We start from the raw sequence: 12,368 nt of genomic DNA on the forward strand, positions 1-12,368 counted from the left end.
CTTACAGAGGAGAAAATGGAGCCTCAGGGAAGTCCAGAGGCATTTAGGTAGAGTGGGCTGGGGGATTTTACCCGATCTGTCTGACCCCAAAGTTTGCACCCACCACTGTGCTCTCCCATATTCCCATGGCAACCTATGGATGGACGCTCATCTTTCAAGATGTTCTCAACTTCATCCCGTGACAACCTTCTCTCCGTCTAGTAAGCTCTAGCTCAGTAGCTGGCTTTAGCTGGCTTTTATCTTTCCATTCCTTGAATAATCCAGACTCATTCCTGCCTCAGGATTTCCGCACTTGCTGTCCTCTCTGCACAGAATTCTCTTCTGCATCTTGGCCTAGGGGACTCCTCACCCATCAGGTCTCACGTGTCACCTCTCAGAGGGGCCTTCCTCACCATCGTGCCCTCCGCTCCTGCTTCATTTCACTCAACTCTGACATTCTTGTCAGACACCCTCTCATCCTACCAGCCTGTCAGCTTCTGGAGAGTAGGAGCTTTGTCGACCCTCTTCACGGCTTATCCCCTCCTCTTAGGGCCTGACGCACAGCAGATTCTCAGTGGGCAATTTGTTAAATGAATGAGCTCTTGTCTGATTTTGGAGTTTCACAGACCCTGTGTGTTCTGAGCTTGTAACTATAAAGCTAGTGTCTTGTTCTTTAACCTCATCCCTCTGTTTATCTTTTCTAGTTAAGTGTCCTGAAGGAAGCTATTTTCAGGATGAGCAGTGTATTCCCTGTCCTGCTGGATTCTACCAAGAACAGGCAGGTAGCCTGGCCTGCATCCCTTGTCCCGTGGGCAGAACGACCATTTCCGTTGGAGCTTTCAGCCAGACTCACTGTAAGTTCTAAAGGGTCCCGCTTCGAAAGAGAAACCCTACAGTGTCGTGGGGACACTGCAGGACATCTCGGCCTTGTTACTACTGAAATTCTGAGACAGATAATTCTTCGTTTTGGAGCTCTGTCCCTTGCATTATAGGATGTTTATTTAGCAGCATCACTGCTCCTTACCTATTAGACGCCAGTAGTACCACCCATGCACACCAAGTTGTGACAACCAAACTGTCTCCAGACAACGCCAAGTGTCTCCTAGATGGGGGCAAGATTGCCCACCCTTGAGAACCACTGGATACAGATCGTAATCCAAAGGGTACCGCCTTTGAATGCCTATGCTCTGTCAAGAGCTAGGCCAGACATTTTACCCGTGTTGCTTCATTCAATCCTCCCAACTCCCCTTCTAGGTAAACATGATGAGCCCAACTTTTATGTATAAGAAGGCTAAGGCTCACGGAAGAAATTTAGCTAAAGTCGCTCAGCTAGAAAGTGACATAGCTGGCCTTTGATCTTGGCGTTGTCTGATTCTGAAACTTCTGATTTTTGTAAGTCAATGTTATCAGATTAAGAAGTGGAAGATGTTTTCCACCTACGATCATGACCACTGTGTAGCTCATATTCCCTTTCTGGCCCCATGAATCTGTCAGGACTGTGTGTACCGGTGGCCTTCCTGTATGTCATGTGATTTCACTTGGCCTATTTACTTAACAGTCAACTGGGGAGTGTTGGGTTTTCCCTAGCAGGGGCCCATAACTTGCCTTGTCGCAAATCTTTTCATGTTAGTTCTGAAATGGTGTCAACATGAGGCATTGCTTAAGATCGGAGTAGTGTTTAGAACTGTAAAATAATCAAAAGAGATCAAGACACCTTCTGTGACACAGGCAGTTTCCTTGGTCAGGAGAGCAGTGGAAATAGGGTGGTACTTCCAAGAAAGTAAATAGAGGAATTTCCTAGGCTGGAAGTCTGACATTCCTTCTGGAGGAGGAACTCTTCCCCAGGAACTCAGAGTGTCCTTGACCCCCCGGGCGTCCCGCTCAGTTTGCACACGTTGGCCCCAGACACTGTGGTTTGGGATGACATGAAGTGTTGTCACACGGCCCCGAGGAATCCTTTCTTAAAAGGAGGTCCCTGCAGTGCGCTGATCTGTGTCTGTGGAGCGGGTGCTGCCTACCTGGCAGGGAGCAGAGGGGGAGGCGGAGGCTCGCCACCCCCCAACCCCATTTCCATCCCCACGCTCCCTCCTACCAGCACTGTGACCTCGGCCAAGTCACCTTCCTTCTCTGAATGTCAACTTCCAGAAATGGGGATAAAGACCAAGTACCTATGTCTTATTATAAATCACAGTATCAAAGCCTGGGGCGGGTAGGAGGCTTGTATTATATGTCAGACACTGAGCAAGGTACTGGAATAAAATAGGGAGCAAAGCCAGCTGAGGGCCCTGCCTGCTTGGGAGGGAGTCAGACAGCTGCGAACTGTTCCTTCCCGCAGACAAATGGAAATGATAACTGTGGCCCCGGCTCTGAGCAGAGGTGTGGGTCAAGAGGAGAGTGTGTAACACTCGGGCGTCCAGGGGTCTGGGGGCTTCCCTGAGGAAATGAGGACTGGCCGGTGAAGAGTTAACTCCTTGCAGACTGGGGCGAAGGCTGCACCAGGAGAAGAACCGGGGGGCAGAGCCTGCGTCCCAGCAAATGGTATCAGAGCAGGAGGTGTGTTCCAGGCTGACTGTGGACACACAGGAGCACGTGCAGGATCAGATGGGTGGGGCCAGGTCACAGTGGCCTTAGTGGCCCAAAGGCGAGCCCAGACTTTGTTTTTTGGTTGGGATGGGGACACTGACAAGTTTTAAGCTGGGGGATGTCTGGCTCCAACATGTGACTTGGACGTCTGATCAAGGACTGGGAGCCTGGGGCCCAGCAGGGAGGGGACCCCAGAGGCACAGCGCTACAATGTATCCATCTTTGGTTCCAGGTGTCACTGGCTGTCAGAAGAATGAGGCAGGCCTGCAGTGTGACCAGGACGGCCAGTACCGAGCCAGCCAGAGGGGTGGGGCCAGCGGGAAGGCCTTCTGCGTGGACGGCGAGGGGCAGAGGCTGCCGTGGTCAGAGACGGAGGCCCTGCTGATGGACGCCCAGTGTCTGAGTACGTGCAGGCCGTTAAGTCAGCCACTCCTGGGGACAGGGCGTGTAATCCCAAGGGCTTTCTAGAAGGGGAGAGACATGTGAGATGCAGTTGTCCCCAACCTTTCATTTCGAAAACTTTTAACCTATGTAGGAGTTGAAAGAATAGTAGGAAGAGCAAATACTCGTCACCCAGATCCAAAAATTGTTATTGTTTTGCTCTTTCTCTCTCTCTCTTTTAATCATTGGAAAGTATATTTCAGACGTCATGAAACCTCACCCCTAAATACTTCAGCATCATGAGAAATGAATTTAAAAATCATTCATCTGCTGAGGTTTCCTTTCTTGTGGGCAGCTTGCCTCTGAAAAGCTGGTCAGCATTTCTCCCTCAGTGGGATGTTGGGGGAAGACCCGAGTGCCAGTCCTTCTTCCATGTTACTTGCTGGGTTACCCAGAGCAAATCGCTCAACTTCTCTGATGCTCATCACCCCAGAAGCCTCCTGCTCGCCTCCTGAGAGACCGTGAGGGTCAATATTATCCTTTGAAGATGCCAAACACTGAGCCCAGCTCTTCAATGAGATAATGGGTGCGCAAGAACTGACAGGAGTCCTATAATCCTAGGTGCATGGGAGTGGGACCAGAACTAATTTAATCCCAGTGGTGCCCTTTGCTGGTCGTGCAGTGCTGGGCAAGTCACTTACATTCAACAGTTTCCCCATCTGTAAAATGAGATTGTTAATGTCTTAGCGAAGCGTTAATGAATGCCAAGGGTGTGTGTGTGTGTGTGTGTGTGTGTGTGTGTGTGTGTCTGTGTCTGTCTGTCTGTCTGTCTGTCCATGGATAAATTGCAAATCCAATGAAAATTTTTATTATTATTTGTCAGTATCCCTCCTCTTGGGCAGAAATAGCAATTGGGGAGTTAGAGCTGGAAGTGCTTTAAGAGATCAGTTAGGCAGATCTTTGTTATACTTTACAAATGAGGGAGAAGACGTCCTCAGAGGGAAAGCAACTTGCCCAAGGACCATGGTGATTACTGACCATTCTGCGTGCTTGCATCTTAACTCTGGCCCTCTTTGCACCCGTACCACTGGCTCGGCTGTGCGGATTGTAATGTGCACTTTGTAAAGCATTTCCTGGCTTTTTCTGCCCTGTGTTCATCTGGAGCAGAAAGGCCAGTTTAATCAGTGGCACCAGAAATGTTTATGAGGAACAGCTCAGCTTTGCCAACTTTGATGACGCCTCCCTGAAGTTCAGGTTTATGAATAGCCTCCAGCATCTTGGCTTCTTATGCAAAGCTTGGAGCTTAGATTTTCCTTTCTGGATATGCAGAAGGATTTCCATGTTAAGAAGCTGGGCCCCCACTGGGATGGCAGCACGCTGTCTCAGAATCCTTTCAACTTGACTTTGAGATCTTTCTCTTTGGGCGTGGAATTGAAGTCTCATTATTGAGGTGTTTGTCCCCTAGAAAAGGCGAAGTGCGTAGAGGTCAGCTGTGTAATTCCCCGAACAGGTATCCACCGGCGAGGGCGGTGCCCCTTCTGCGTCCCGACACCACCTCCCCCTGTCCGACCTGGATCCTCAGACACGTGGATCACTGCTGTAGCCTCCTGATTCATCTCTCTGCTCCAGCCTTGCCTCCATCCAATGACTTGCCCACGGTGCTTCAGAGCACTTAAGAGGCAATTCGACTTATACAATTGCCCTTAAAACTCCTCAGTGGCTCTGCGGTGCTCCAGGATACAGTAGAGCTGCACCACCTCAGGGCCCTCTCTGGACTCTAGCCTCATTAGACCACATGTTCCTTTGCCGCTAGACCTGTATCTTCCTTTTTGTTCTATTCGAGAGTAGCTGGCGCTTGTCGACACAATGAATGAATGACTCTAATTATCTGGGCTTCTTCGGAACTATTTCCTAAAGGTCATCAGGGAAAGGGATTCTCCCACCACCTGAATTCCTGCAGCCAGTCTGACAAGCCCCAGCACCGAGGCGGGGTGTCCTTGCAGGGGGCAGAGGGACCCAGCATTTCCTGAGTTGTTACCGCCGCTCTGTTTATTCCTCACACCAGGCAGCTGAGACTCTCAGAGGTTGAGACATGCCCGGAACACAGAGCTGGTGAGGCCGGTGGCATCAGGACTGGCTGACTCCAGAGCTAGTGCTCCTTCCCCATTGCCAGCTGCCTCCTCACCTTATATCTCTCTGCTGCAACTTCAGCGTGGCCCCCTTGATCTTTCTGACATTGCCTGTGGTAAACCCTTTGTTTAGACCTTGGCCGGTGGAACTATTTCAAGCTCATCTTCCCTTTAACTCTAGATCCAGTTTTCTAGTTCTGCCCTTTGTTGGTCCACACCAAAGACTTCATACTCCATGTCAAGTGCTCAAACAGAGGAATACGCCTACCATTGGAATTACACCATCTTCATAATGTTCTGCCCTGGTTTCCTGGTGTTGTAATGATTTTGGCAATCATCCATCCATCCATCCTTCCATCCATCCATCCATCCTTCCATCCATCCATCCATCCATCCTTCCATCCATCCATCCATCCATCCAACCCATCCATCCATCCATCCATCCATCCAATAAGTAGGAAACTAGTATATATCTGTCACTATCATACCTGGCGGGTGTTCAAATATCATCAGAACATTATCCTTGTCTTGGAAGGAGACAGGCACATAAATAGCCACAGTACACTGTGCAAAATCATGATCAAATAGAGTGATGTGCCCAGATGCTGACCCTTTATACTTTCCCCAAAACATTTGTAAATATCTGTTATGTATGTAAATTTGTAAATATCTGTAAGGCATGTGGCAGATTATACCAAAAGAATGTATAAATCTGCACACTAACTCAATATGCCATGGAATCATTGGTAGCTCAGTTCATAAATTGTTTCTGTTCTGTTTGTCAATGAGCTTCTTCACAGAACTCTGAAATGTCAGGACCTCCAACACCAAGGTGTCCCTTATGTGAAAACCAGCAGATTCTCTAACTGAAGTGCTAAACTTACAGCATTTACGGCTCCTGAGAAGATTTTAATTGGAAACTGAAAAATGATTCAAATTTTATTTAGTCTCCTAGAATGCTGTAAGCTGCTGGTCCGTACCAACCGAGCCTCAGGGACACTGGCTGCGTATAATGTGGTGTTTGCTGGACTGGAGCTTCTGGTCCCTATAAATAAGGTAACAGGGAGTATAAAAAATAAAAAAGAGAGGAGGAGATGAGAGCGGAGGGACTGAGTATGGGCTGAGCACATGAACTTGGCAACTTCAATGATCAATGAAGGACCACTTTGTAAAATTAGAATTTGTTTTTTAACATCTTTATTGCAATATAATTGCTTTACAATGTTGTGTTAGTTTCTGCTGTATCACAAAGTGAATCAGCTATACGTATACATATATCTCCATATCCCCTCCCTCTTGTATCTCCCTCCCACCCTCCCTATCCCACCCCTCTAGGTGGTCACAAAGCACTGAGCTGATCTCCCTGTGCTATGTGGCTGCTTCCCACTAGCTATCTATTTTACATTTGGTAGTGTATATATGTCCATGCCACTCTCTCACTTTGTCACAGCTTACCCTTCCCCCTACCCATATCCTCAAGTCCATTCTCTGGTAGGTCTGTGCCTTTATTCCCGTCTTACACCTAGGTTCTTCATGACCTTTTTTTTTTCTTAGATTCCATATATATGTATTAGCATACTTTTTTTTTTCTCTTTCTGAGTTACTTCACTCTGTATGACAGACTCCAGGTCCATCCACCTCACTACAAATTACTCAATTTTGTTTCTTTTTATGGCTGAGTAATATTCCATTATATATATGTGCCACATCTTCTTTATCCATTCATCTGTCAATAGACACTTAGGTTGCTTCCACGTCATGGCTATTGTAAATAGTGCTGCAATGAACATTATGTTACATGACTCTTTTTGATTTATGGTTTTCTCAGGGTATATGCCCAGTACTGGGATTGCTGGGTCATATGGTAATTCTGTTTTTAGTTTTTTAAGGAACCTCCATACTGTTCTCCATAGTGGCTGTATCAATTTACATTCCCACCAGCAGTGCAAGAGCATTCCTTTTCTCCACACCCTCTCCAGCATTTATTGTTTGTAGAGGTTTTGATGATGGCCATTCTGACTGGTGTGAGGTGATACCTCACTGTAGTTTTGATTTGCATTTCTCTAATGATTAGTGATGTTGAGCATTCTTTCATGTGTTTGTTGGCAATCTGTATATCTTCTATGGAGAAATGTCTATTTAGGCCTTCTGCCCATTTTTGGATTGGGTTGTTTGTTTTTTTGACATTGAGCTGCATGAGCTACTTGTATGTTTTGGAGATTAATCCTTTGTCAGTTGCTTTGTTTGCAAACATTTTCTCCCATTCTGAAGACTGTCTTTTCATCTTGTTTATGGTTTCTTTTGCTGTGCAGAAGGTTTTATGTTTCATTAGGTCCCATTTGTTTATTTTTGTTTTTATTTCCATTTCTCTAGGAGGTGGGTCAAAAAGGATCTTGCTGTGATTTATGTCATAGAGTGTTCTGCCTATGTTTTCCTCTAGGAGTTTTATTGTGTCTGGCCTTACATTTAGGTCTTTGATGCATTTTGAGTTTATTTTTGTGTATGGGATTAGGGACTGTTCTAATTTCATTCTTTTACATGTAGGTGTCCAGTTTTCCCAGCACCGCTTATGGAAGAGGCTATCTTTTCTCCACTGTATATTCTTTGTAATATAGTCTGAAGTCAGGGAGCCTGATTCCTCCAGCTCCATTTTTCTTTCTCAAGATTGATTTGGCTGTTTGGGATCTTTTGTGTTTCCATACAAATTGTGAAATTTTTGGTTCTAGTTCTGTGAAAAATGCCATTGGTAGTTTGATAGGGATTGCATTGAATCTGTAGATTGCTTTGGGTAGTAAAGTCATTTTCCCAAAGTTGATTCTTCCAATCCAAGAACATGGTATATTTCTCCATCTGTTTCTATCATCTTTAATTTCTTTCATCAGTGTCTTATAGTTTTGTACAAACAGGTCTTTTGTCTCCTTAGGTAGGTTTATTCCTAGGTATTTTATTCTTTTTGTTGTAATGGTAAATGGGAGTGTTTCCTTAATTTCTCTTTCAGAGTTTTCATCATTAGTGTGTAGGAATGCAAGAGATTTCTGTGCATTAATTTTGTATCCTTCTACTTTACTAAATTCATTGATTAGCTCTAGTAGTTTTCTGATAGCATCTTTAGGATTCTCTATGTATAGTATCATGTCATCTGCAAACAGTGACAGTTTTACTTCTTCTTTTCCGATTTGGATTCCTTTTATTTCTTTTTCTTCTCTGATTGCTGTGGCTAAAACTTCTAAAACTATGTTGAATAATAGCAGTGAGAGTGGGCAACCCTGTCTTATTCCTGATCTTTGTGGAAATGGTTTCAGTTTTTCACCATTGAGAACGATGTTGGCTGTGGATTTGTCACATATGGCCTTTATTATGTTGAGGTAAGCTCCCTCTGTGCCTACTTTCTGGATGGTTTTTATCATAAACGGGTGTTGAATTTTGTCGAAAGCTTTTTCTGCACCTATTGAGAGGATCATATGGTTTTTCTCCTTCAATTTGTTAATATGGTTTATCACATTGATTGATTTGCATATATTGAAGAATCCTTGCATTCCTGGGATAAACCCCACTTGATCATGGTGTATGATCCTTTTAATGTGCTGTTGGATTCTGTTTGCTAGTATTTTCTTGAGGATTTTTGCATCTATGTTCATCAGTGATATTGGCCTATAGTTTTCTTATTTTGTGATATCTTTCTCTGGTTTTGGTATCAGGGTGATGGTGGCCTCGTAGAATGAGCTTGGGAGTGTTCCTCCCTCTGCTATATTTTGGAAGAGTTTGAGAAGGATGGGTGTTAGCTCTTCTCTAAATGTTTGATAGAATTTGCCTGTGAAGCCATCTGGTCCTGGGCTTTTACTTGTTGGAAGATTTTTAACCACAGTTTCATTTTAAGTGCTTGTGATTGGTTGGTTCGTATTTTCTATTTTTTCCTGGTTCAGTCTTGGAAGGTTGTACTTTTGTAAGAATTTATCCATTTCTTTCCGGTTTTCCATTTTATTGGCATATAGTTGCTTGTAGTAATCTCTCATGATTCTTTGTATTTCTGCAGTGTCAGTTGTTACTTCTCTTTTTCCATTTCTAATTCTGTTGATTTGAGTTCTTCTCTCTTTTTTTCTTGATGAGTCTGGCTAATGGTTTATCAATTTTGTTTATCTTCTCAAAGAACCAGCTTTTAGTTTTATTGATCTTTGCGATCGTTTCCTTCATTTCTTTTTCATTTATTTCTGATCTCATTTTTATGATTTCTTTCTTTCTGCTAACTTGGGGTTTTTTTTTTTGTTCTTCTTTCTGTAATTGCTTTAGGTTTAAAGTTAGGTTGTCTGTTTGAGATTTTTCTTGTTTCTTGAGGTAGGATTGTATTGCTGGAAACTTCCCTCTTAGAACTGCTTTTGCTGCATCCCATAGGTTTTGGGTTGTCGTGTTTTCATTGTCATTTGTTTCTAGGTATTTTTTGAAATCCTCTTTGATTTCTTTAGTGGTCTCTTGGTTATTTAATAGTGTATTGTTTAGCCTCCATGTGTTTGTATTTTTTACAGTTTTCTTCCTGTAATTGATGTCTAGTCTCATAGAGTTGTGGTCCCAGCCCCCACCCACCCTGGAGGGTGAGCAGACAAGCCTCTCGGGCTGGTGAGTGCTGGTTGGCACCAATCCTCTGTGCGGGGGTCTCTCCGCTTTGCCCTCCTCACCCCTGTTGCTGCACTCTCTTCCATGGCTCTGAAGCTTCCCCCCTGCTCACCCCCCATCTCCACCAGTGAAGGGGCTTCCTAGTGTGTGGAAACTTTTCCTCCTTCACAGCTCCCTCCCAGAGGGGCAGGTCCCATCCCTATTCTTTTTTCTCTGTTTTTCCTTTTTTCTTTTGCCCTACCCAGGTATGTGGGGAGTTTCTTGCCTTTTGGGAAGTCTGAGGTCTTCTGCCCACGTTCAGTAGGTGTTTTGTAGGAGTTGTTCCACATGTAGATTTATTTTTGATGTATTTGTGGGGAGGAAAGTGATCTCCATGTGTTACTCCTCTGCCGTCTTGAAGGTCCTCTCAAAATTAGAATTTTTTATATCAAGATTTTTGAAGGCTTAATACATGCCATTTCTATTATATTAATACTGCCCTCTCCCATTCCCACTCCAAGGTAATAAACTTTTTTTCTGCACTTATTATGAAAACTGAGAATATATTGCTTTGGATGGCTTTGAATTTATTGACGTGATGAAAACCAACTCAGACATGGTCTCTTTTATAAAGCAGTGGATATGTGTGAGAATGAGGGCCTACATACATGTTTATAATCATGTCTTCAAAAAACTAGTACTCATGCACTTCAGGGTTTGCTTTTGATAGTTATCTGCAAAATATTGACACTCTTGGGCATTTTGGATTGTCAGATAAGTCTCATTCCTTGAGAGTTACATGCAGTGCTTTTTGCTTGGTGAAAAAAGTGAGTTCCAAGTCTCATAGCCTTGAGAAATTTTATTTCTTTCTCCTCTCTTATCTAGTTCCATGAGCATGTGACTGTGTCATTCCTACAGATAGGAGCTCAGGTGTGTTGATGGTACCTGGGAAAACAGATGCTAACATATCATTTAAACAAATACTATCATAAACATATCTGAGCCTCATGACACATTTTCAGACTTACGTGAGCCCATGTGCACGTGTTTTATTTGTCTTTTAAAAATAACTTACTTCTTTCCAGAAAGTGGACAAGTTGTTTTAAAATAAATATGAGATATCATTATAAATAAAATATTTTATTTATAGAATTATACATAAAATAATTATGAGATATCATTAGCATTCAAAGATAAGGACAGTGGGCTTCCCTGGTGGTGCAGTGGTTGAGAGTCCGCCTGCTGATGCAGGGGACACGGGTTTGTGCTGCGGTCTGGGAGGATCCCACATGCTGCGGAGCAGCTGGGCCCATGAGCCATGGCCGCTGAGCCTGCGCGTCCGGAGCCTGTGCTCCGCAACGGGAGAGGCCACAACAGTGAGAGGCCCGCGTACCGCAAAAAAAAAAAAAAAAAAAAAAAAAAGATAAGGACAAGGACATATAAATTTAGATAGAAAATCAATATCAATGTGAAAAAGGGAGTTGTGAGAACTAATACAATATTAAATTATTCTTCTTACTTCCTGACAATGAGGTGGAAAAAGGAGACATGGCAAGTTATAGCTCTCAGTATTAGCCATGAGGCAGCATTCTGGAACTACCCTTAAAAGGGAATTTCTCATTTTGGAACACCTGTGTGACCAAGGGCTGTGAGTGGGAAGTGATTTCTTGACCTAAAACTCTTTTTGGCTTCTCTGCAGAGGCCCCAGACCCCTCAGAGTCAAATTTCACAGATTTGCTTTCCTTTCAGTGATGAGGAAATTTGAGAAGCTCCCAGAATCTAAGGTGATCTTCGATGCAGATGTTGCTGTGGTGGTCAAGTCCGACGTTCCCAGTTCTGAGTCCTCACTGACGCAGTGCTTGGCAGGTGAGGGGCCGGGCACCTGGGTGGTGCTGTATGAATATGCTGTGCTGATCTTGCAAGACACATCAAGTACAACCCTTGAAATGATCATCAAATATATGTTATAAAAAATACTTTGTAAATCACTTGATTCTCAAAATGTGCATCCAACTCATAATTTCAGTTAGGAGTTTATAGTGCATCCACCACCTGCCAAGAACGAGGCTCTGCCAGATGTCAGGGAGCAGAATTGAAGGACATTCGTTCCTTGTAGAGCATTTTGTCCAGATCAGGAGATGTATCTGTTTATTTCAGCGGTCAAGCCAGGGATGGGTAATAACAACTACCACTTACTGAGTATTCATCTTTACGAGCCTTATCTCATAATCCTCCAATCCTCCATGAATAGTCATTGTAACCCATGTTACTGTGTGTGTGTGTGTGTGTGTGTTTGGGGGGCAGGGAGTAGGGGTATGTGTCCGTCTGTCCTCAGCATCTCCTGAGGGACTGGTGGGTGACTGTCCCATGGTGCTTGCAGACTGTGCACTAGATGAAACCTGCAGCTTCCTCACCATGTCCACGGCAGGACCAGAAGTCTCCTGCGATTTCTATGCTTGGGCAAGTGACAACATCGCCTGCACAACTTCTGGTCGGGTGAGTCATGGCAGCTGCATGGTGGGTCTGTCTCTTGTCCTACATCAGACATGCCCTGATTGAAGTGACACCACTTTGATCAGGTGATGGAATGAGATTGTCAATAGCTGATCCCACGTTACCTCTATTTCTTCAAAACGATGGGACTTTGGGAAATTGAAACTGCAGAGGACCAGTGATGGCTCAGGATGAAGTTAACTTAGGGACTGTTTA

General features: G+C 44.3%; 1 protein-coding gene across 1 annotated transcript in view; it reads left to right on the forward strand.

The window, feature by feature from the left end:
• The window catches only part of TG (thyroglobulin), a gene marked incomplete at its 5' end in the record, with an annotated part of 239,511 nt that overhangs the window by 48,789 nt on the left and 178,354 nt on the right, over nucleotides 1-12,368 (forward strand). The window contains 4 exons of the mRNA XM_081258080.1: nucleotides 684-833; nucleotides 2,795-2,965; nucleotides 11,409-11,525; nucleotides 12,040-12,155. Of these exons, the coding sequence (XP_081114206.1) occupies nucleotides 684-833; nucleotides 2,795-2,965; nucleotides 11,409-11,525; nucleotides 12,040-12,155 (554 nt within the window). The remainder of the gene's footprint in view (nucleotides 1-683; nucleotides 834-2,794; nucleotides 2,966-11,408; nucleotides 11,526-12,039; nucleotides 12,156-12,368) is intronic.

This window comes from Mesoplodon bidens (genome assembly GCF_964165515.1).
Source record: "Mesoplodon bidens genome assembly, chromosome: 16".
Classification (NCBI taxonomy): Eukaryota; Metazoa; Chordata; class Mammalia; order Artiodactyla; family Ziphiidae; genus Mesoplodon; species Mesoplodon bidens.